Genomic DNA, 26,325 nt, shown 5'->3' on the forward strand with positions numbered 1-26,325 from the left:
TCCCCTTCCCACGAGAGCGGCAGCCTTGCTCCCCCAGCCTTCCCGCACTCTCTGGGATGGAGCACGAAACTTCAGCTCGATCACGAGTAAAAGCTCCCGAGCTTTTGGGGATGGGAATGTCCGCGGCAGCAGAGCTGAGCCCAGCCGCAGTTTCAGGGCTAAACGCCGAGCGGCTCTTCCTTTCGTGAAGCGATTTCTCTTTAGGGTATTGCCATTTCCCAAAACACGTCTGTCTAGAAACAGAACTGGAGTGGTTGTATTAACTCGCCGTCCAATACACGGTTGTGAAATCGCTCACGTCCCGCTCGCAACGGCGGCTACATCACGGAAACGGGGGAAATGCCGGTGGAAAAAAACGTAACTATTTCGGAAATCAGTCTGTGTTTATTCCCGGAGAAAAAGCAACATCAAACTGGTAGCCTATTCCAAATGCGCCTACAGGGAGGCGAATGTTACATCTTTTCACACCATCCAGGAGCTGACATTTCTCGTTTACACATTGACACGGCTCGGGAGCTTTTAACAGGTCGATGCCCATGTATACAAATATAAATACAAATATATTTCCTTTATGGAGGCCCTCTGACTTTTGACTGCTGTGATTGGGTTTTGGTTTGGGGGCCTTAGCCGTTCAAGAATAAGACGGGTCTCTCTACGTTTCATAACTCAAATACGAACGAATTGGGGGTGGAGGGAGGGAGGGAGAGGGACACCAAAACAAACTGGTAAAAGAATGGATGTATACCTGAACACTCACTGATTTAATCTAGGCTGCCTCTCCCGAGAAGTTCAACCCCATAGGTAGATAGACAGACAGACAGGAGGATAGACCGGCAGGCAGGGGGACAGACAGACTTAGCAAGTGAGAAAATGAGCTTGAGCTCAGCCTGGAAAGGGCTGGCACAATTCAGAGAGCGGAACTTACTCGGATTTATTTATTTGGATGGAAACATATATCGCGTTTGCAACCACTGTCTCGCACAGAGTAAAACCGCACCAACACTTTCCTGGCAAGTTCAGAGCAAGAAGGAGGACGCGGAGTAAACTGATGCTGAGAGGCTGGCGGCTCAGACACAGCGCAAAGAGGGGTGACAGCCCGGGGCCACCATACTCACCCCTCTGCCTGGCCAGCGGCTCGTGGGGACACCGGGGACAGTGCTGCCGGGATGCCTTCAAGCAGCAACCGCGCACGGACAGAGCAGCCCACGGCACACACGCACACACGGAGGACGCTCCCACGCACACACACACGCGGGGCCGAGAGGCGGGCGAGCCCCCGCTGCGGGCTCCAGGCTCCTGCGAGAGCAGCGTGGGGGGAGCCTAGCGGGGTCCCGGCGGCACCGCCTGGGGTCGGCTGCCCCCAGACCCTGCTTCCCGGGCGGGGAGCAACCCGCGGGCGCTGGCACCTGAGGGCGGCGGCGGCGGGGGGGCTGCCTGGCACCTTGCCCCCCGCCCCGCGGCGCTGCCTGCCCCCTGCCCGCCCCCTGTTAAGCAGCCCCCGCCTGCTGCGCGCCCCGGAGCTCCCCCCCGGCATCGCACTCACCCTCTGTTACCAGCAGCTTTACGCGTCCCTTCTCTCTCTCTTTATTTTCCTTTCATTGCTATTCATCTATTTTTTACTGGTTTTGTTTGTTTGTTTGTTTGTTTATTTGTTTGCTTGTGTCACACGGGATCTTAGCTCTAATTTTCGATCTGTTTGCTATGGCAATCGATCTCTCGGCGCTTCGCCTGCTTTCCGCAAGAGCAACCGCGGTTTTCCAAAGCATTTTTAACTCCGTCTTAAGGATGGAAGCGCTTCCTCAGAGTTCTCTTAACAGTGCTTTTGCCCGACATTTCGTTTAATCCCTCTGCTCAGACAGATCTCCCCAAACACCCTACACCACTGCAAGCCTTAGAATGTGGAAGGAGTCAAATTCTTATAAATACGCCTTTCCCAACTCAAAACTGCCTAGCTCGCAAGAATTAGAGGGAAAAAACTAAACCATATGTGTACAAAGCCACGTTCCGTATTGCACTATAAGATAAAGAGCTTTGCAGCATTGATTCAATGGAGCTCATTACAAAGAAAGCCCAGAAAGATTATATCCGTGGTTGGGAGGCAAACGCTTGTTCGGCAAAGTTCTTTCGGGCACGGCAACGCTTGGGAAAAGCCGGTCTGGGCGTCGCAGTGGCCTGAAAGCAGGCGGAAAAGCGGCTCGGCGGGGCCGACCCCCGGGACGCCGGGAGGAGCGGCAGCGGAGACCGGGGCGAGCCGGGGTGAGCAGCCGGGGGCGGGCAGCGCCCGGCCGGGGCGAGCCGCGGGGGCGATGCGCAGCGCCCTCGGCACCGCTCCGGCTCCGGCTCCGGCTCCTGCAGCCGCTGGAAGCCGTGAGGCTTCCCCGGGCTCTGCCGAGGGAAAAGCAGCAGGGGGCCGCGGAGCTGACCGCGGCTGCTAGAGCTGTACCGCGCACGGAAAGGTGTCAGGCGCTGGGGGCTTCGTTGCTGGGAACAGATCACCTGCCTAACCGTTTTCTGTTTCCTCTTTCTCCCCTAAACTGTTTTTGCTCGTCGGGAAGTTGCTGCGATTTTTCCCGCTGAGATGCTTGAAAAGCAAGAGCGCTTGCAAGAGCGCAGCGTGCAGCCGCTGCCCACCCGCCAACCTGTGGCCCTAGGGGGGCTGCAGGGCCCGGGGGCTCCGGGCAGCCCCTCTCCGCCCGTCTGCTGCCCCTCTCCACCGCCCCGACGGGGCTCGCAGACCTGCGGCGCCGGGCCCCGCCAGGTTTAGCATCGCTAAAAACATCACCCCAAGGCTGGGATACGCGGACGGGAGCAGAAGTGGCTTTCCCAACCCTGCGTCTTTGCTTTTGTTTGGAAGGCACAGCTTCTAGCTGTTTTATTCGCAGTTTTTAGCTAGTCGGCGGGGAAGGAGAAAAGCCAGGAGGAAAAGGTCGTGGATGAGAGCAGAGCCCGTCCCGCAACAAAAGAAGACGTGCTTCTTTAGCGGCCGATACACGCGTGGTGCTGTGGCGGAAACGAGCAGGATCAGGTGTATTTTGCCCTGCTGATCCTGTTTAATGCCCTCTCTTGAACATGAAATAATGAAAGGTCTCCCGAGCAGCGCAGCACGATTCTCCTTCTCTCCTGGCGTTAGGGAGGTGTCAGCTCGGGCCAGCCTTCATCTCGGCTCTTATTTTGGTGCTTAGGGTAGCAAATGACCTTCGACGAGCAGATGTGACCGCGCCTGCACAGTCCCCTCCCGCACCCTTTCAAACCGCTCGGCCACCGAAATCCTCCCCAGCCTCCGGCTCGCTTCAAGGAAAGTGCTGGGGGGGAATAATCCCCGGGAGCGAGCCAGAGCGAGGGGGCCTGAGCCACGAGTCGAACCTCGTAGCCCCCGGGGGGTTTCCCCACCCCGACGGCGGGGCAGAGCTTGCCCCGATTTTTGCTCTGAAAGCTGCGGGAGGGGGAGGAAGGCTCCCTTCAGGCTGCCGACACCTCGGGGCGGCCTCCGGCGCATCGTCCTAGGAGGGGCAGGGAGGGAGCGGACAAGGCGACTCGAGGGCCGGGGCTCCTCCGGATGGCTTTGGGCGTTTGGCAGGGCTGGGAAACGCTCGGGGCTGGACGAACACCGCGGGGCCACGGAGGACCCTGGGCGCGGGAGGGGGGCGCAGCCCAGCCTCAGTGCCCAGCGGGGGGCTTGCGTGAGCCTGGCAGAGCTTCCGTGCCTCTCGGAGCCCCACCTCGCCCCGCATGCAAAGCCACAGGAGGGCGAGGAGGGGAGGGGAGACCCCGATTTCTCCCCCTCCCCGCCGCCCCCGAGCCCCCTCCGCGCCCTCGGCTGCCCCCTGGCGCCCTGCGCCGCGCTGCGCCCCCCGGCCTCGGGGCGCGGAGCCCCCCGCGTTTGGGCAGCTCCCTCCCGCCCGCCCCACCGCGGCGGAGCTCCCGTGGCACGTCCCCAGCCCAACCTGTTTGCTCCATTGGTGGCTATTTTCGGGACGGGGTGGGTGGGGTAGGGGTGGGGAAGAGCCTTGCAGCAGCAGCAGAGAGGCTTACCGCCCTAGAGACATCCACCAGCACAGCGAGGGCCAAAACTGCTCCTTAAAAAAAAAAAAAAAAAAGGAAAGAAAAAAAACCACCAAGCCCAAACTGTTTACTATTCAGGAAATTTAGTAATTATTTTTCCCCTCCCTGTAGTGGCATTACCCTTCTTTTGATATTAGATCCTTGCTAGAGGCCCTCACTTTCAGGCTGCAGGGAGGAGACAAAGAGCAAGGAGCTGCAGCAGAGATTGTAGTGCAAGCTGCTTTTGGGATATTTTCAGGCATTTTTGAAGCAGAACAAAAAGTATCAAGTTAGGGTGGAATAGCCTACAGGTTTCTGTGAAGCAGACAACTTTGATGCTTTCATTGGATCCGTTATTTATTACTCCGGATTGAACTGGCTGCCCTCTGGCACATTTCACTATGTTTATTCATGCCACAAGCACCACTAATAGTGCATCTCAGGAAGAAATACTATAACTCAAAGCCAAGTGAAGGCATCTTCAACTGGAAGGCTCAAAACGCTTAGCAAATATTAGCTTAGCCTTCCTATACCTCCGCAATGCAATCTCACATGCCTCGTTTTATAGCAAAGAAAACTGAGACAAAACAAGTTAAGCAATTTGTTCAAGGACGTCAAAGAAATAAAAGGCAAAACACATTTTTAGATTTTTTCTTAAGAAGAGAGCAAAAATCTTCCCATAGAAATAACACTAAAAGAGCAGAACACCAGAAGGCAGACAACAAAGACACAAAGTAGATTAAAAACTACAGACCACAATGGCCTTGCTGATATACATTTTGTTGATTTCTACAAAGTTGTGGAAGAACACATTCTACAAAGTTGATAGGAAATCTCTATTTTAATTTTCAGCTGCTGATATTCAACTGCAGATACATTAAGCATTTTATTAAACTGAAGAGAGCTAAGACAACTCCCCCAAACCTTCCAGCATCCATTAAATCTTCTCAGGCCACCCAGAGATCTCCCTTGACAACCCACTCATCATCCACTGAAACATCCTCATAAACCACAAAGACGACATTCACACTTCAGCTAATCCATCTCTTCAAAGGCAAGCAAAGAGGAGAGTGAAGCCCTTTGAGTCAGGACTTTGCTGGCTTAAAGAAGGAAAAAAGTGGAGTTTCCACTCCAAGGCAGTCTGCCAGCATGTGACGTGGGTAAGCAAAATGGATTAAAATAGCAGTGATGCTCACCACCTCAATTCTGCTGTTATTTTGTACACGTGTACGATAAATCTGAAGTCTATTTTAACAACACTGTGTCTCCATAGGAAGTAGAGCCCTTAGAAATAAGAAACCTGCAAAAGCACATTTCATCTTCAGTGGAGCCAGAATAACCTGCTCTCACATATAGGTCAGCAACACACCTGAATCCAAGATCTTCAGGATCCCAGCACATCCCTGAACCATTTCTGCAATGGTTATTAAACACCAAAATGGCACTTTCCCAATGGGTCACAGCAATCCTACGCAACATACAGCATTCACACAGTCCATGTGGTATATTCATCTACTTCACAGTTTACTTCTAGGGGGTTCAGGTTGCTGGGCACAAGCCAGGAGTGTTGCAGCTTGGATTAGTTTTCTCAATGGTAGCAGTAATAATCCTCTGCCAACCAACATTTTACCAGAGTCCATCAAGGCCCTTCTGCCTCGTGTGTCAATGTACGTGCCTTGAGAATGCATGTGCTCTGAGAAAGAAATGGGTTATTCATTCAGGTCCAGTGCACTCAGCCTGCAACTACACAGTATGTCTAGTGCTTCTTGAGGAGTGTTCTTGACATGATGGGGCATTTTCTGTGCATCAGAACTACAGTCTAACTGTGGTCCTTTGAGTTGCCTTGTCCACATGGACTCCACATATGTCCCAGAATGACTGGACTTTTTAAAAGAGTTGCAGCCATTAAAGTTCAACATTCACTCTGCACAACTTTCTTTCTCTTGCAAGAAAAAAAATTGTAACGTATTTTTAAGAGCAAGAATCTCAAGAGCAACTTTCTGATCAGGACAGAAGGCAGGACAGCCTGCGCATGTGTGCAACAAGCCACAGCCACTGTAAAGTAAATCACATTTTTTCCATCTATTCTTTTTCTCTTCCTCTCTTTCATCCTTCTCTCTTTTTTAATTTTCTTTCTCCCTTCCCTTCCCTTCCCTTCCCTTCCCTTCCCTTCCCTTCCCTTCCCTTCCCTTCCCTTCCCTTCCCTTCCCTTCCCTTCCCTTCCCTTCCCTTCCCTTCCCTTCCCTTCCCTTCCCTTCCCTTCCCTTCCCTTCCCTTCCTTCCCTTCCCTTCCCTTCCCTTCCCTTCCCTTCCCTTCCCTTCCCTTCCCTTCCCTTCCCTCTACACAACTTCAAGTTTTAAGGGTTGGCAAGCAGTTCCATCACTATCAGAAAATAGATGAGGGTAACTTAAGAAGAATGGATACCACATCACCACTCACAGGTTACTCGTGGCCCACAAGCCTAAGCAGAAACAGAATATTGCTATTTTTTCATATTCTTGCTGTAGGAACATCTGCCAGACAGACAGTGAAGGAACAAATGTGGGCAAAGAAAGCCTCAACCCACTCAGGACGATCTTTCTTGGCTTGAGTGCTCAGTTCAAGAGCCACTTATTGAGATCTTTGTTATTCATTCAGCAAACACCATGAAGAGTGTCTTGAAATACATCTGAACAACTGTTTTCAGTCACAATAAAAAGTCAGTTCCGTAACATTCAAGATCTTTCTTTACTCAGAGGGGTATGGTTTAGGGAAGGAAACATGAAGGTAAACAGGGTGAATGAAGTCAGAGACCACCTACACCAGAAACACTGGATAACATCAGAGAGTAACAACGTTGATAAATCTCATCTGTACTTAGCTTAACAATATGTTTTTGTAGATGCTGGGGTATCATGAAAGAAGTTTTCACCAAAGACAGAAAAAAAGAACACGTGTTCAATGCGTCTAACAGACGTTTCATTGACTTTATCAGTACCTGACCATTGCTTCATGTGGATGGATGACAATAAAATCAGACTATGACTGAAGACATGCTTAGGAGAACACATGGGACAACTGACGTTGTCCATACAAGATCTTGTGCTTCTGCTTTGTACATCCTGAAGTTTCCACCTAAACTGGAAGCATCTTGTTTCATAATGATTTACGGCAGTAAGAGAGACATGATTCCACCTTACTCTGTTGTAAGCTGCTGCTCCCCAACTGTGGGAGTTAATCCATTAACCCTTCAGATTAGACTCACACAGCCTTTATTTACAGTGATTGTATAAAGGAAGCAGATGGCTTACTTCATCACAGACTTGTGACTTGTCATGTCAACCATATGAATGAGACTATGGCCATGCTCCCATAGCCAGGCTTTTACAAGCATGCTGTTACTACCAAACTTTTAATAACTTGTAAGGACTTCAGTGTTGGAACTCTTGTCCTGACATTTCATCTTGCAGATAGGCCAAATATAGCACATCTGGAACTGATCGAGCCTTCTGGTGTGGCATAGATTTGCCGTTGCTGCCTCACAGCCATGTTGGAGTGCTGAGAGCATGACAGCACAACAGACATTAAGCTCAGTGCTTAGTTTCATGTCCATGGGCAGTATGAGACCACTCATGTAGTGGATAATCTCATCTTCAAGTCATGGTGTTCTGTGACAGCAATTTACCACAGTAGTAAAATTTCTACCAGATTGTTAACTGTTTACTGCAACTGGGCTCATCCCTCAGCACAGGCTGACATTCCATTTTATATAAAATAATTGTTGAAAACAAAGCTGCCTAAAAGTAAAATAATCATCAAATTGCGGCCTCTGCATAACAATATGGAAGTGTTACAGGCAGAATGATTTTTCATTGGCACAAAGCAAAATAAATACTGTCAAATCTTTCATAATATGAGCATTAGCACATCCAAAAAAATCAATAATAAAAAAAAATTCATCATCATCAACAAAAACATACAGAAAAGATGGTGAGAATCAGCACAGAATCTTTTGTGACAAGAAAGGATTTTCTGTTACTTCGGATGCCATTCAGTCACCAAAGGACTGCGAGATAGACAGCTTGGTTGGAAATTCAAAGTTAAACAAAAGTCTTGCCTCACAACCTATTGAGCTGAAAAATAAAATAAAAAAGCTTGAATTAGATGGATGAATGTCACAGAAGATCACAGTTTTTCTGTAGCATTTTCACTGAAATTGGCTGACACAAACAGTAAAGTCCCTCAATGGAAGGTACTTCTGAAATAATGAGAGGAGACGCCTAGATCCTTCCAACACTTTTGACTGCACAAGAAAGTGCCTTTCTTCTTATAGCTATTATTGCCAAATTTGCCCAGGCAAAAGAAACAGACCAATAATTTAAATGAAATTAGATAGTCCAATATAGGAGATAGAGGGTTTTTGCTTTCCTGGCATGAAAACATCTCTTCTGAGCAGAAAACCTTTTCCACTAGACTCCCTATGCTACCTCTTTCTCTCTGTGAAGCAACTATTTGTGAACAGGTAGCCATCATCCAGTAATGCAAACAGAGATATCAACAGAGTGAAAGATACATGTGTTGTTCTTAAAACAAATCTAGACAAGCTGGACCACTGAAAGAGCATGCTCATTAGACGTAAGACTCAAACCCACATGGGTCCATATTGTTGCCATTACCAGAACCACATCCAGACCTTTTCTGAATTTTATCGTCATCTTAGAGACATATTTCCCAGTAAATTTCATGGGCTAAATTGGGAGCACAAAACCGTGATTCACATACAACATCTTCTTGTCAGTGGTAAAAGGACTTGGAACAAAAGGATTTGGCAGAGACAAATGTCTCAAGTGTATAAACATTTTAGTTAGATCTTAATAAACAGTTATTTGCTGGGGAGTTGGTGTTAATCTCTAAACGTAAGTGGACCTCTTCAGTTATTTGGAGATGCTGGGTCCATCTCTGTTCTGATACTGTGGTCCCAACCACTATCATATATGCTTCCCATTCATTAAACATGCAGGAATGAGAAAGGAAGAGATTTAGGTACCAAGACCACAAATTACTGCATGTATTTAAGGAAGATCACTGAAGAAAGGGAAGCTGAACAAAGAGCAACAAAGAAAGTGAGGGTAGTAAGGATACGTCTCCATCTTTCAACTCTTTTTTCTTCAACCAGGAAAGATACAATTTGATCTCTTACCCACCCAGTCTGGGATAACACCTGAGGTTGACTTCCACAGCAGCACAGGCATTGTCTACACTAGCACTGTGACTAGGAGCAGGAGTGTCCCTTTGCAGAAACTCCCCATTGTCCCCACTTACTGCAATTCAGCAGGCATCAAAGAGAAGTTTCATGGTTCATGAATTGGATGAAACCAAACAAGAAAATGCATTTCATGAGTGTACTTACTGCACTCCAGTTGTAAATAAACCCATGGGACCAGGCTACACTTAGCATGAAACAAGTCCCTCTGAGATACATCACATCAGGTCCTCCAAAAAACTGTTTTGCTCTAAAGAGCTATTCTCACTCATCTGCACTACTTTGTTAAAGTAAGCACTGCCACAGAACACCATTTAGAATGTGTGCTTACAAAAATGTTCTGAAGAGGAAGCAGGGAGTTCAAAGAGCAAAGAGATCACAGTAGCTTGATATCAAACAACTTTTACTGATAGTAGCAAGCATATGTTGTTTCGAGCTCAGCTTCTTTCTGCCAACCTCCTTTGGTTGCCAAGTAAATGGTTCAAAGAATGCAAAGAGGCAGCCAGGCCAGGTCCAGCCAGACCCTTAATCTGAATGCCAAGATGGTTAACTTCCCAGAAAATCCATGCTTTCAGAAAACTGAAATAGGCAGCATACACCTGCAAATACCTACGTTATAGTTGTCTCCTCTCAGGAGACTCTAAAGACCATGGTTGTTAGCGGTATTGTGATTACTCCACTGGGCAGATGTAGCTTTTATTTTGGGAATTCCTGGACAGGAGCTTCTAAAATAAAAGCTACTAAAATAAGTCAACAATTGGTAGGTGAACATATTCATTTTACAGAAGTCTGAACTTCCTGAAGAAAAGAAAGGGTTATTTCCTTACTCGAAGGAAATAGGCCAGGCAAATAAGAATCATTTAATTGATAGGGGAAAGAGAAGGAATATATATATATTGTTAAATTAAAGAGAAAACCCTGAATTTGATTGAAACATTGCTAAATATGTTAGGTACAAAGCCCATGCACCAACCAAAGGGCTCTTCTGAAGCTTTTCTTCCTGCTCTGCCCTATATGATTTTCAGGAAAACAAACAAACAAAAAAACCAACATGACTGAGGCACTGAAACATTCTAATCATCCACTTAATCTATCTAATAATATCTAATATCTAATAATCTATTTATCTGTAATATACTTCTTCTTATAAACAATTATATACCTATGTAATTGTGTACATACAACAAAAAATAGTTTACCACCCAAGATGTTCTTTCTAGCCTGTAAGACAGAGATTACTGATCATAGCTGAAAAGGTTACCTAGATCTGGGCTCTGTTTCCAGCTGTTATATTAGACATCATCCACCAGGCTTCCTTTTTGATAGGTTCTTTAGGGCTGCTTAGCAAATGCAGTAAGCTCTACAGGGCAGAACAGTTCAGAATTACCTGGGTCCAGATATCAGTCATCTCTCAGATGCAATTTAGAATTATTTAATTTCATAATGATCCACAGACTGTGTGTGTGTGTATGATGCTAGAGAATGACAAAAGTAGACTAAGCTCAATAAAAACTTGCTTCAAATAATTTGCCCCATGCCTTTGACAATCATGATACAGAAATCCTTCACTAAGAAATGAGGAAGCTACAAACTTTGACAATCAAATAACTTCGGATGTTTCTTGATTTCACCACCAGCTATGGAACAACTACATTGTAAATACTTTCTTTAGTCATAATTATATATTCTTATAATTACTAAAACTGGCAGTTGTACTTAACCAAATCTAAAATTGGATTTTTATTAAATTGAACAGTAGGAGAGGATATGTAATATGTTGCCCCCCCCCTCCCCCCCCCCCCCCCAAAAAAAAAAAAAACCAAGAAAGAAAAAAAATAGTATTGAAGACGTATGAATACTCCTATTTCCTCTTTACTGCAAAGGAGATGTGTTGAATGCCAGTACCAGGTGTTAGGTGAATTGAGTATCGTATGTGTATAAAGACCTTAAAACTGTGTTTTGTCTTTTGAATACATGGTCCTGTCTTTGCTACTGGAAAATGAGAGGTAAAAATTAGATATATTAATGTTAAAGATTTTCAGTATCTCCATGAATACTATGCCTGTTTCTCCTGAAGAACGAATTGTGGGACCTTTGCTCTAATCCAATCCAAGTGTCACAGCAAAACACTTAATGACAATGCTGGCATGCAGTGCTAAGTGAACAAGGCTGTGTTGAGGAGAACTACAACTGGAAGGGGTATTTGCTTTTCATAATGTTATCTGCTCTAACTTACAATGCCAGAGCTTGAGATTTTGTGTGAAAGAAAGATCATTAAAAAGTGGAGATCTACTTCAGCTGAACTGTCCTGCTCTTTAGTCTATGAAGTCCCACTCACTAAATATAGCTAAACTCGTGACTTTAGCTATATTTAGTACAGATGACATTTTAACAACTTCTATTCATTTGCCTTTCACTTTCCCTTGAATATATTTTGTTTGGACAACACAAAAAGTAACAAATCCAGCTCTCTGTTATTTATTTTAATTTATTTTACCATCTTCGTCCTTTTTTTTTTTCTTCTTTACTTTCTCTGCTAAGATTGTGCCACAGAAAGGGGATAAAAAGATTGCAGAAGTCAAGTACGTCAAGTTCTTTGGTAACTCGGGTTAAAATTATGATACAAGCAGAAGAGAGTTAAATGAACCCAATAAGCCTTCATCTTGACATTAATGAATAAAAATAATTGTGAATTGTGTGTTAATTTTTTGTCTTATTTCCCATGCAGACTGATATATATACGAATCTGTTGTGAAACACTGGCCAAAGTCTTACAAAACCACCTGAATATGCACAGCAATAACTGTGCATAACTGTTCCTGAAGTACTACACCTATTTTAAAACCAGAGACTATTTATGAACACACTTATTCTTTTCAGAGGACTTGTCTACATTACATTTAGTTTCCCCTCATTCTCCCCATCTACTCTGCTCCTCTAGTCTTGACTAACTTTAGAAACTAGCATCAAGTTCTTGCCTCATGGCTCTCTTTCTTCAGATCCTTAACAAATACAGGTCTCAGTGCAGATTCCTAAACACTCAGAGCACAACCTCATGTTCTGCAAAATTAACTAGTTATTTCTGAATCACCTCACCATGATAATTAAGTAAATTAAAACTGAACATCATATTTATTTAAAAAGTCTGTATCATATAGAGACCCCCCATTTTTCCAACTCAATAACATAAGCCTACAGTCCCCCATGACAAATGCTACAGGCATATAATGGTTATGAGCTCACAGAATACAGAGCTCAATTTACATTACAGTACAGCAATTTCATACACAGCACCGTTAAATATGCTGGCATAGGATAAGTAAGGCTTTTATTACATTTTAGCATGTACTAGAATCACAGAATATCCTGATTTGGAAGGGACCCACCAAAACCATCGAGTTCAACTTCTGGCTCCACACAGGACTACCTAAAAATCAAACCATATTTTCAAGTGTTGTCCAAACACTTCTTGAGCTCTAGAACTTCTAGACCCTTCATCATCTTTGTAGCTCTCCTTTGGACACTCTTTAATAGTTTTATGCCTTTCTTATATTGAGGCACCCAAAACCACACATAGTGTTTGAGATGAGGCCACACCAGCACTTAGCCAGGCTTCTCTTCCCTCAGCTGGCTAGCAATGCTCTGCTTCATGCACCTCAAGGTATAACTGGCCCTTTAGGCTGCCAGGGCACACTGTTGACTCACATTCAACTTAGTGTTGACCAGAACCCTCAGTGCCCTTTCTGTGGGGCTGCTCTTCATCCTCTCATCTCATAGGCTGTATGCGTATCTGAGATTGCTCCATTCTAGGTGAAGAATCCAGCACTTGCTTCTCTTAAACTTCATATCGTTGTCCAGCCTTCTAATTTGTCAAGATCTCCCTGCAAGACCTCTCTACCCTCAAGGGAATCAACAGCTCCTCCCAGTTTAGTGCCATCTGCAAACCTGCTTAGTATACCTTGAAGTCTTGCATCTGAGAAATTTATGAAAACATTAAAGAGAACTGGACCTAAAATCAAGCCTTAGGTGATGTAACCCCATTTACTATAACCCTTTGAGCCTGACCTGTCAGCCAATTGTTTACTCATCACATTATGTTTTTGTCCAGCTGTATGCTGGATGTTTTGTCCAGAACAATACTGTGAGAAATAATATGGAAAGCTTTGCTGAAATTAAAAAGGATCACATCTACTGGATGCCCGCAGTCAACCAGATGGATAACCTCATCATACAAGGAAATTACATTAGTTAAACAGGACTTCCCCCTCACAAACCTGTATCAGCCATTAGCAGTGACTGTGTTGCCTTTCAAGTGTTTTTCAGTAACTCCCAGAATGACCTTTGTAATTTTACCAGGCACTGAAGCATAACTGACCAGCCTGCAATTTCTGGGGTCTTCCTTCTTGAAAACTGGGACAACATTTGTCAGCTTCCAGTCAGCTGGGACCTCTTCAGATTCCCAAGACCATTAAAAACTAATTGAGAGATCTCGCAATGACATCAGCCAGTTCTTTTAGTACCCTGTAATGAATCCCTATGGGCCCCATAGACTTATGTGCGTTTAGCTTGAGCAGCAAATCCCACAGCATAGGTCAGAGTCTGCAGGGAGTTTCCGGCAGTCATGGTCCTCCAACTCAGGGTTCTGGAGTCCCAGGGCCCATCATTGGTGTCAAAGACAGACAAAGACAGCATTAAACATCTCTGCTTTGTTTATGTCCCTATTTGTGAGGTGATCAACCTTACTAAGTAATGGACCAATGTCATCTCTGTTTCTCCTTTTGCTAACACACTTAAACAACCCTTTTTTTTGTTGTCCCCCACAGCACTGGCCAGTTTCAACTTTAATTGAGCTTTGTCTGCACAAATTTTCTCCCTACAATGGCAAACAGCATTTCTGTAGTCCTCCCATGTCACCTGACCTTGCTTCCAATGTCCACGCTCTTTCCTTTTCTGCCTAAGCTCTAGAAAAAGATCCCTGCTCAGTCAAGCTAGCCTTGTGTCCTACCTGCTTGATTTCTGACATTTTGGAATTGCCTGATCCTGCAGTCTTAAAGAGGTTGCTCTTAAAAAGTGACCAGCACAGATGGACCCCAATACCTTCTAAAGCACAATCACATGGGACCTGACTAATAAGTTCCTTGAGTAGCCTGAAATCTGTTCTTTCCATATCTAGGGTCAAAGTTTTGCTGGAAGTTTTATCACCAAAGATTTGAAACTCAACTATTTCATTGCCACTGTGGCCAAGATGGCCACCACTTCATGCAAGACTCTCTCTGTTCACAGGCCACCAATCCTAGTCTGCTTCCTGGTATCTGCTCTGAGAAGTTACCATCAATGTGCCACAGGAATTTCCTGGACCTGTTTGTATCAGTTGTGTGGTATTCTCAGTTAACATCTGGCAAGTTGAAGTTACCCATAAGGACAAGGGTAGCTGATCTAGAGTTCTCTCTTAATTCTTTATAGAGTAACTGATCAGTATGGTCAACCTGGCTGGGTGGTTTATAGTAGACTCCCACAATGACATCCACTTTATTTGCTTGTCCCTTAATCCTTATCCAGAGGCTCTCAAGCGTGTCATTGCCAACTGTAAGCTCTGTACAACTGAGTCCCTTTGTTACATACGGTGCCACCCCTGTATCCCTCCTGAAGAGCCTTAAGAGTGCATCATAACACACCAGTCACACAACTCTTTCCACCAAGTCTTGGTTATGCTAATGATGTTATAGCTCTGGGACAGAGCTCCTCAACCTGCCCACCTCCTCAGAGAGCTCTGCCATTAGGCTGAGCAGTTTCTCTGCCTGGCCACACCTCCAACAGCTGTGCTCACTGCTGCCCTCAGACACTGACAGAAAACTTGGGCACACCCTGCAGCTTGAGACCTGGATGGCTGTTTCCTTGGGAGCTCTGTCTGGGTAGCTGTGCCAGATCCAGTGAGTGCAGAGGCCACAGGTGCTGCAGAGGACATAGCTTTCTTCTTGGAGGATACCACTGCTAAAGCTCTTTTTGAGAGGATTATGACCATCAATTTAACTAACTTAACTAATTTAACATCAATATAACTAGCCATTTGGACTGGCAGAGTGACAATGCCCTTCCTGCATGCTCTTCCATGCAAACTGCCACCCCATACCTTGTTTGCCCCATGTTGGGGTTGCAGTGCTCCCTAGGGCTGCCTTTTGTAGATTTTGGAGTTTGCTCCTGGCCCCACCAAAGCCTCATCAGTTGCTTTCACAAGAATGATCGACCCCTTCTAGGAGAACAGTGTCTCCTTTTGACAGCTTGCCTTCATTCACCACACACTCCCCAATACACAGCGTGGCCCATGGGTCCCATCCTGTGGGTCTTCTGAAGCATAGGATCAGTAGATGCTAACATCATTCTCCCATTACTGCATTTTCCTGAGGCTCAGTAGTAAGATTTCATAAAGATCTATTTAATCTCATTTTAACAAAATATTTTACCATAGTTCTGGCTCTGACCTCAGCATAATTTTTAAATAAGTAATTTTGTAAATTATACAGGAAGTTCTCTATTTTATCAGTCTAAGATCTCTTTCACACACTCTCCCCCCACCCGGAACCTTTTCTAAAGGAATCTTAGATTTGATGCTGAACCAAAAATCCCCGAGTTCTCTGCTAAACCAAAGTGGGTAGAAAAGAAGCAGCTGAAGCACATGTAGTTTCCTGCTGAAGAACCTCAGAACTGAACAGCAGGATTGCACAGGCAGCAGAAATGAAATTCACATTCATTGCACATTCTTTGGAGTGACTACAAAAGAGGCCATCTAGCCCAGTAGTCAGAATTAGTTTTACAGTATAAATATCTGTATCCATAAGACAGACTAATTTACTTCACACAAACTAGATGTAAATCAAAAAATTACACTGGGTTTGAAGACACAACAGGGAGAGGCAGTAAGTTCTGTCTTCACCATCAAATCCCTGAGCATTTTTATTTGTAAGTCTATGCTTTCTGGTTATTCAAGAACACAGTCTACCACAGTATCAGAGCTGAATAACCATTAACAGGATGAGCTGTCCATCTGTAACAAGACCACATCCACAGCTAAGGATGTTATTGGGAAGATTACAACTCTTTTAGCGAGATTCAAATCATATTACCTATACTGTAGTTTTTTTACAGTAGTTGATATGTATTAAAAAAAACACACACACACACACACACACGGGCAACCTTGTCTTTTGCTTTTGTGGGATTTCTTCATGAACTGTGATTGCCTGCACCCTCCTCCTCTGACCATCCTCATAAGCTCACTGCTGGTCCCATTGGAAAGAACTGGCTTCACGCACATTTTTGATGCAAACATCTTAGATGTTCTACTTGGATTTTGCAATAGGAAAAGAAAAAATAAAAAGAGTGTCTGTTTCAAACTGATATGATTAAGATGATACAAGTAACAAAATAACTGTCCCAGGAGCAAAAGTCCTTACAACTACTCAGCAGTTTCTACTGAAATCCCACCAGTCTTCTTATTTCTTGATAGATGGGGGTAGCCAGTTCTTTGGCTTTCTCTGCTCCAGCCTCTAAAACCTGTATCAGATGGGCTTTGTCCTCCTGGAGTTTCTTGATTTCATTCCTGATTGGTGCAAATTTTTGAATAACTGACTCTGCTACCACCATTTTGTAGTGAGCAGTGTCAAGACCAACAGATTGGTGTAGCACTTCTTCTATGCTAAGTCCTGATACTGCAGAATGAATGGACACCAGATTAGAGACACCAGGACGATTGGCTGGGTCATAGGTCACCTCAGAGGTAAAGTCAGTCACAGCTTTGCGGAATTTCAGCACTATTTCATCAGGGCTGTCCACTATGTTAACAGTAGCTAACTTCTGTGTGTCTGACTTAGACATCTTCACCGTTGGATCTCTGAGGGATTTTATTTTCTTTGTTGTACCTTAAAAAAAAAAAAAAAAGAAGGAACAATTATGCACATGCACAGACAATGGTTTCTTATGACAGTTGCTAAGAACACTGGTAGCTGTATGGTTAAACTCTGTTTGCCCATGCTTAAAAAAGAGTTGTGAGCACAATCATGTACCCTCCTATTTAGTCCTTATGGCCTCTCTGTCCTTCTAAGTCAATTTTCACCTCCCCTAACTAAATGAAAACCTAGCTTCATTTTTGCCCTACTCTCTAAGTGGAAACTTCTGCGGGGACACTGTCTAATATCTTCTGTGGCTACATGATAAACTATTTCAGTCTTTCACCACGAAACATGATTCATGGTATACACAAAAGTACCTCTAATTTAGAAAGTATTCACACCAATTGTCTTTAGACATCTAATACAACCAACTAAATTAACTGTGTACTCTTCATTGACTGATTATGTACTCAGTGTAAGGACAGGGTACAGTTCAGACTGCCCCAGAAAGGGGTCTATTCTGAATCACCTTTTGGAAGGTTCTGTCTCTTCCCTGCAAATTTGAAGGAACCTGGGTAATTAAGCTTCCTACAGTTAGTGAGTCTGAGTAACTCCCTAACTGCTCCATTATTCTAGGTCATGTCATTGGTTTGTGTATACCTGTGCACTTATTAAGGTATGCTTCTCATGAGGAAAGTGAAAAGTTTTTTTTTGTTTTGTTTTGTTTTCTCTTTACAGTTTGAGCTTTTGCCATACTGTTAAACAGTCTCCCCCTGTGCCATAGGCTACATTCACCTCCTCATTACAGTGCTTACTGTTTAGTTGTTCATTAGAAACTACAGGGCTTGCAATAATCAGTATTCTTTAAACCCCACTCTAGGTCTAACACCATTTTTGTCACTGAGGCTTGAAAACTGAGAAAGGTTTATTACTGCCTGTCTTTTTTAAGGTGAGAGCTCCTTGCCCTTTTGGGGGCGAAGGTCTCTGCTGTGCATTCCTCTACATTACTTACAACAAAGATGCAATGCTTCTTCCTTGCCCAATTTTTCACGTTTCTTAACAAACATGCCATTTGCGCCATCTGACTCCCCCTCACCCCCCGGCCTATGACCTTGTAGCTCAAAATGGCTGAGAAGATTTTCCTTATAAGTCTCCCTTAGTCTAAGATCAAAAAACAGCAAGTCTAAGCTCTATAAAAGACCCTTACTGAAATATGCAAGTATAAATTAAACACACTTGAGCACTTTTTGAACACCGTAGCAATAAACCTATGAGCTATTTAGCATGCTTAATGTAAATATTACCATTCAGAAACTACAGAATTCTGCTTGCTAGGGTTCTTATCTTGTTCTTTAAACATCTCCTGAACTAGCAATATGTAGGAGAGCCCCTAAAAGCATACATTTCTCTACCAAGGCCTTGTAAAGACTTATGTCCATTTTGGTAGTTCATTTTCATAGCCGCTAGTCTTTTGCTGTCAGTTTTTCCCTTGTCAACCCTTTTAGCGTCAGAGCATTCTCTTTTCCTGGTACCTGAAACTGTTCCCACAATATTTAAATCCATCTTCAGCCTTGAAGTGCAATTTAGGGGGTAAATAAATAAATAAATAAATAAAACACCAAGACCAGCTCACTTAAAATGGCTTTGGGCACAGGAAAGAATTCTCCGTATTTCTTGTTGAAATGTTGTGCTATATCTTGGGCTAGTTCCAGGTGCAGGACTTGATCTTCTCCAACAGGAACATGTGTCGACCTTTTAATAAAAGACAGATACAGGAAATTCAGCAAAGCTCTGTGGTTCTGCTGAAATGTTACTCAAGACTGTCACAGCTCCTGCCATGACTAAGAGCCAGACTGAGCCAAACACACAGTCCCAGCTAGATATAGGTGCTGTGTGGACAAGATCCCAAACAGACTGCATCCCAGTGTGAATCTGCTTTCTGTGCTCAACGGAAGCACAATTCCAAGGGTAAAAATATTTTTTCACAAAAACACATACAGTAAAGAAACCAGTAAGAGCAAATAATTAAACTCAGCTCAAAGAAAGGTTTTTGTCGTATCTCCTGCTGTCTCTTTAGAGATCAAAGAGCATGTGTTAGAGTGTGTGAACAAAGCAAGAAAGATCTGCAAGGCATAAAGTCCAACCTTGCCTTGTCAAATCTCAGGAAGACATAACTGTTGTTGAGAAGTTAGTACTATGAATTTACCAAGGGAAGGAAAGAAGAGAGTGGTTCTTCCTCATGGGTCATGATTTTATAAATATCACGTGGGCCAGTATTTCTACTACCACAAGTGTTATCTTTCCTAGATTAGGGCTGTTAGGATCAAAGGATCATTTGATCTTCTGATTTTCTGTACTGAGCTCCATAGCTTGAATGAAATTCTGGAGGAAAATATAATCTGCGTCTGAGGACATGAGGAGGTGAAGAATCCATTACTTCCCCTGGTGATTCTTTCCCACAGTTAATCATACTCACTAAAAATATATATGATTCTTTAGATGAGGCTGACTTGAAATTTTGCCAGCTTTTGATTACTCTTCCCTCCTCCAAGCAGATTTTTTTTTCTAACGCTTGCAGGGTATTCAGCTCTGAATCCTGGATACGTTCCAGCGTAAGAAAGTTCACTATGCATCTTTCAAGTTCCCAGAAAAATTCAGTTCAACACGGTACTTCTTCCTTCCGATTCTGAATTACTGGGCAGACATCCAGGAATCAATTTGTCCACCTTTATCCCCCACCAAATAGTCAGCAAAGCAACCTAAAAACAGTTACAGTAGCCAATAGGAAATCACAGTGGCCTACAACTAACAGAAAGAAAATCAGTTACCATAATCAATATACTTTAAGCAGGTCAAAAGAAATGTTTCCATATGCCAAAATGGTTCCATATTCACAAAGTTTGCCACTAAACAGAAAACATATTGTTTTTATAAATGTCTCTGCATGATTCTTTGCCTTTTCCCTTGCTGCTTTTTTAATATTTCTGTCCTGTTGCTATTTTTATTCCTTTCTGTCATATATTTACCTTCTGTCCATTTTCCTTTTTCTTTGATCCTTGGTTCATCTGAATTAGTACTGTTTATCCCCTTCTCCTGTTCTTAATTCTTCTTCGTGACTGCTGTTCCCTTCCTGTGTTTCCATTTCTCCCTTATTCTTGTTCCCTATATTATGCTTTTACATTAAAACATTTCTTATTAAAAATACTATCCGAAACTTCTTCAAAGAGATATTGTTTCTCTTTCACTTCCCTGTTTTGCGCTCTGTCTGGACAACCTGCTGTTAATACACATGGTAGCAAACAAAACACAGACTTCACTAAAGAATGATGAATCACATAATCTTATTAGAGATGGAAGAGGCATACATGGTTGAAATCAATCAATCAAAGCAAGGTAATTTCTGATAATGTTGTCTACATTTCACCCTACAGTACTGCTTGACAACCAATTGGGTCTCAATATACAAAAGATTATTTTAATGTTCAAATTCTAATTCTTCCTTTTGCTTCCTTCCCATTATTTTTAGCTAAATTTCAAATTAATTAGAAATATCATCTACTGATCTTCCTATGTTACTGTCTTCCCCTACTAATGATTACTTAGGATTAAATTTCTCTAGATACGTTTTTCTGGTTAACAACTTGGAAATCTTAGTTATTTTGTCTTTATAGTTCTGCATATAACTTCAGTATTCCAGCAAATATTCACAACTTTACTTCAAAAAAAAATCAAAGTACATACACTTGAAACATAAAAATAATTAATGCACAGTGAAATGCTTCTGACTTTTACTTATGGAGACAGTTTAAAACATATGAAATATAACCAGCCATGACAGTGTACAGCAAGCTTCAACAGCTAGGCTCTATAGAACTAGCACTGCATGAAATAAAGCATAACTACTTGAAAAAGAAAAGATATGTACAAATGTGTGTGAATATGTAATATCTACAATTAAAATCAGTGTGCTATAATTTCCCAAGAGTCATTCTGAGATTGACTGGCTTTGTTGTTGTTGTTGTTGTTGTTTTTGTTTTGTTTACAGTCATGTCTTTTGCTTTCAACCTAAGCTAGATTTCAACTGGCCACTGTAGAGGGAAAAAGCTGTCATCCATTTCCAATCTTCTGATCTAATCACACCCAGCTCCCCACTTAGTAAGTTAGCATGTTGACCTGATGAACATTCATTCATTTTAAAGCAGATGAACAGACATTGCCCATGGGCTCAGATTATGACTCTTACTTGTACAGCAAAATATCTGCTGCTTGAAGCACAGGGTAAGTCAACAAACCAACAGTTCCACCATTACTCTGGCTGGCACGCTTCATCTGTTTGGACAAGAAAAACAAAAAGAAAACACCTTTAGCTAACAATATCAAAGTCCATGAATTATATCTCCAAGTAATTTGTGTGTTTCAGCCGTAGTGCTCATTCATCGTGTAACTCTATAGAAAAGTGTGTCATGTAAAATCTGCTCTTTGTGAATACATACATACCATTTTATGTTTGATATGAATTTTCCTACACTGTTCTAATATTGTAGTAGGAAGAGAATACAGGCTTATGCTTGCTTTCTGACCTACTAACCAAATGATTACAAACAGAAAACGGTCAGGTTGGTTATTACACTTCTTATGATAACCCCTACTTTTTAAATAACATTTTCAGCTGTACATTTTTGAAATAATTTATAGTGTAAATATAAAAAGGCATTAACCACCTGCATTTCAGTGACCAGAGATCAATATGCAGTGATCGCAGTCACCAGGAGGGTCAGTGACAACCCAGAACTACAGAGGCAGGGTCCAATGTTCCCTCCATTAGTTCACATTGCCCCACACAAACCAGCCTCTGTCCTGAAGTCTTCTACCACTCCAGGATATTGGTCATTGAAACCAAGATATTCCAGCTTAAGATACTCAGTATGTTATAGCAGCAGCACATCTACTTTTTGTTTTTAACCATAGTTAACTACACTAAAACTCTACAGCCTAAGTGATTTCAGTAAGACGAAAATATCTTTCATTTTTTCCTCACCCTATCACACAGATTCTCTCTTCATCCCCACAAAATCTACTCTGGAAAACCTAGCACCTGTAACACCCATCTGTAGATTTGGAAAGTCAATACAGTTAAAGTAGGACTTAAGAGTTTAACTTTAGAACCTCAGGTTTAAAAAGGTTGGCTTTAATCTATGCCACGCATTAACGCTGGTTGCTGTATTTAAGTTTTACTGTTTTTATTTAATTAAGAAGAAAAACAGGAAAAAAAGAAAACATCTGGAGGTATTTAGGATTGCTCTGAACTCTGCAAGCCAAACTGCTCTTAAGATTTTTTTCCCCCTTTTTTGATACTTCTCTCTCCTGCCGTTTGGTTTTTCTGCCTACTAAATGCCAAATAAAATCCAAGGAAATTAAATGCAAGAATGCAGTTGATACAGTAATGCTGATACAGTACCAAGATTAAGATGAGCATGGAACTTGTAAAGGCAAATATTCAAGGTGCATTAACTTTATCATTTGGCACACTTTTAATATTTATAATTTCTATACTCCTCTCCCAGCAAATGTTTCTTTTGCATCCTCTTCTATAAAATCTACAGAACAGCCACCTCCCTTTATGGAACTCCTTAATAAGCAAGGCTTCCACTACAAAATCTTGTACTTTTCTGCATTATTAAACAAACATTGAAACAAGTCATTAAAAAAAAAAAAAATCAGTTTAATAAAACTAATTAAACTACTCTTCCATCTGGTACAGCTTTTGCTAATCTCTGCCAAAAATATTATCCTGTAGTTTCTAACAGGAACACATTCACTGATAGCAACAGACATGAAAATACACATTTTCCTCTTTCCACCATATGACTAGAGAATTGTTTAACCCAAAAGCAAGGATAACCAAGATACAGTTGGTACTTCACAGATAGCAAATACTTCAAGGACAAAAATTCTACTGAATTCCCATGCATTTCCTTTCAACTTATTAAACAGTTCATAAATACCTTCCATTGGGGCAAGCGTAGTAAGCGTGGCACATTAGTTATGCACCCAAGAATCCAGGCAAGTTCTGCATGCTCAGGGACCTGGAAGTAAAAAGTCAGAATGTATTTTATTCTTCTGCATTTATATGTGCATTTCCTTGAAATCAAAATAGATAAACAATATCAAAGATTAGAAAATCATTTAATTTTGTCTTCTTTTTTTTTTTTTTTCACTGAGGTCAGCAATGACAAGTTAACTTAAAGGCTTAGGCCATGTCTGTGGGCAATCCAAGAAGCCCAGTAAGAAAATCAGGGCAGCAGGTACAGCACTAAGAACAGGTACACCATGACATAGCTCAGGTGAAGACCAGGGGCCACAGTCTGAGCTTAGGTGGAGACCCTGGGGCAATGGGCAGAAGGTGCATGGGTGGAGGGCCCTGGTGAGGTTTGTCAGGGCTTTCAGTGCACCAACAGGCCTTAATTACACTGCCACTGTCTGAGTAACAGGGATAACAGCAGAAGTTGTGTGTTGAACTTAGAGTATAGCCTGAATAGCACATTAATTTGCCCCTCAGTTCAGCAGTCCTATCAAAACTAATACTTATCTAGAGGTGGAAGAGAAGGATCAGGCCCTTTTAAAAGATGAGAGAGAAAGGAGACCCTTTGTAATCTTGTACAACAAAGTCTTCATTTAACCTTCTGGGGAAAATGTCACAACAGTGAAATTTTAATAGTTTCAGAAACACATTAGACAGAGTGATATTCCTTTCTTCCTGCTAAGAGGAAGACATTCTACAGACCAAGACAAGAAACACACTGTGCAGCAACCTATGCTGTATGAATCCACATTTAGATTTTTGATGTACATCCCTCAGTTTTTGCATTTTCAATATTTATTTCAGGATTTATAAAAAACACGCAAACTTTGCTGATGCATACTCTGTTCTTTAACATCTTTCTAGCCATTTTCATCTGCTGCTAGTTAGTTATAAGATAAAAAACAAAACAAAACAAAACAAAAACAAACAAACAAAAAAAAAACAACAAGGTGATCTGTATTCTGCTCCTTTGCTTCCAAATTTTATTCGCTCCTTTCAATATTGGCAGGTTTGGACATTTAAAAGCATGCTAACCATCTCGAAGGTGTTCAAAGCGTTATGCTCACAATATGATACAACCTCCCAGATGGAAGGCAGTAAGAAATGTTTGTTAACAAGTAAGAACTTGCATTGTTAATTGCAATTCCTTTGTTGTCACGTTTTATATTAAGTCATTTCCTAGCTAACAGTCATTAGACTGTTTTGGTTGCCAATGCTGCATAAAGGTATCTGACCTCAAGGCAAAATCCCAGCGAGAGATATGAAGTATTTCTGGTTGATTTTTTTTTTTCCTCTCTCTCTTTTAATTTCCTCATGCTTATATGACTTGCTATTTTCTGTGCACAAGACAAAGTGCATCAAGATGCACCAAATGTATCTTCTGCAAGACACAAGGAGTAAACTGAGCTGCATAGAAAATACTAAGCCCAGACTCCTATTTCATCTAGGAGGAATCACCATCTGGTTCAAAGTGGTTTCTCATTCCTTTCTTCTAGTCACGGATAGAGAGAAGATGGTGCTCTGTTGCACTTGTGTTGACAAGGACTCCCTTTAAAACTATGCAGTCATTGATCTGACTCTGTCAGACGTTGCTTCCACAGCCAAGACTGCATGTGTGTTTCATTGCATCAGGGGCTTTGACATTACATCAGTTACCAAAACACCAAGTGATCTAAACAGCATTTGTTGAGTTGATTCCACAGTTCTGGGTTCCTGCAAGCTATATTTCCTTCTAAACTTCAAAAGCAACCCAGTTCTTTCCTAAGTAAGTCTAGAAGAGTTCTGAATACTGTGAAGAAAAAGACTGATGAAAAGGGGAGAAAATATAAAAGAATGCACAGTAGGGTAGAGATTTCAGCTAGAAAAAAAAAATGTACTGGAGCCTAATGGGTTAACGTTCATCACCTAAATTGCAGTAACTGACTGTATGTTGGTCTGTGAATCCAGAGGTACTAGGCCTAAACCACAAATCATTTGTCAGACTAAATCACAGTTTAAGCTACTGTGTTTTACTTGGCAAGAGGGGCAGGTAATTGGTGCATTGGTCGGTCACTGTGCACCAGTTGAAATGTGATTACTCAAGCTACAGTACTCTACCACTTTGAGTTGTACAACTACAAAGTTGTATACAAATACAAAGAAACTGTAAGGTGATATGTATATGATATCAGTAAAACAAAGGCCCAGTCAACTCTGCCTTTCTGGCACTGAGCAATAGTAATAGATTGTCTCTTGGACAAGATCTGTTAGCCTCCTGCCTCCTCTCTCTCCCCACCACCACTCTGTTTAAAAATCTGACTGAAGGTCTGCATTAAGCAACCAAAACATAGGAACATTATGAAATATCATACTGGATCACAGTAGAGGTACCTGTAGCCAAGAACTCGTTTCCAAGAGTGGAAACAAGAAATGCAATTTAGAGAGCATATATGAGCCCATCACTTCCTGCAGTATCTTTCCCCTCATATTTCACCAGCATTCACAACAGTTGTACTAGGGAAAATCAGAAGCTATCATCAATGGCCTAGTCTCATTAGTATCCATGTTCCCCATGTATGGGCCTACCCCCTTCTTGAACCTCCTGGTACTACTCACTTCACAACCTCACACAGCAACAAGTCCCAGAGGTTCAAACCTGGTGGGTAAAATACTTTCATTTATCCACTAAATTCTCATTACTAGTTGTAAATGCCACCTACTTCTTGTATTGCATAATTCAACAATTCCACAAGACTTTATTGAGTTGTGACTAAGTTCAACACTGTGTAAGGGTTTCCAATACTTTTAGATAGATGCTTTACTTTGTATTTCAAGCTCTTCTGCCACCAGTGTGCCTACCTAATCTTGTTTTATGAATCCTCTTGGTGTTCTTTTCCCCTGCCATAGCATTTAACAACTCAAAAAGAGCTCAGTATTGCCCATAAACTTGGGGAATCCCTTTTCTTTGGGAAAGGGATTTTCTGGGCTACTGTGGTGTTTGAGTGGTGCTACATATTTTATATTTTTAAAAATATACATATATATGTTAGTTTTTTAAAATACTACCTCCAAGATGGAGGTAGCTTTCACACTT

At 42.4% G+C, this 26,325-nt stretch overlaps 1 protein-coding gene across 5 annotated transcripts in view; it reads right to left on the reverse strand.

The window, feature by feature from the left end:
* Positions 1 to 6,750: 6,750 nt before the first annotated feature.
* WARS2 (tryptophanyl tRNA synthetase 2, mitochondrial) overlaps positions 6,751 to 26,325 on the reverse strand; it is a 50,472-nt gene continuing 30,897 nt past the window's right edge. For all 5 annotated transcript variants that reach the window (XM_068698811.1, XM_068698801.1, XM_068698834.1 and 2 more), the window contains 4 exons: positions 23,176 to 23,256; positions 21,414 to 21,499; positions 18,804 to 18,922; positions 6,751 to 17,200 (listed from right to left, as the gene is read on the reverse strand). In XM_068698811.1, coding sequence (XP_068554912.1) covers positions 16,752 to 17,200; positions 18,804 to 18,922; positions 21,414 to 21,499; positions 23,176 to 23,256 — 735 coding nt within the window. In that variant the 3' untranslated portion in view covers positions 6,751 to 16,751. The remainder of the gene's footprint in view (positions 17,201 to 18,803; positions 18,923 to 21,413; positions 21,500 to 23,175; positions 23,257 to 26,325) is intronic.

Source organism: Anas acuta, chromosome 1, assembly GCF_963932015.1.
Source record: "Anas acuta chromosome 1, bAnaAcu1.1, whole genome shotgun sequence".
NCBI classification, from domain to species: domain Eukaryota; kingdom Metazoa; phylum Chordata; class Aves; order Anseriformes; family Anatidae; genus Anas; species Anas acuta.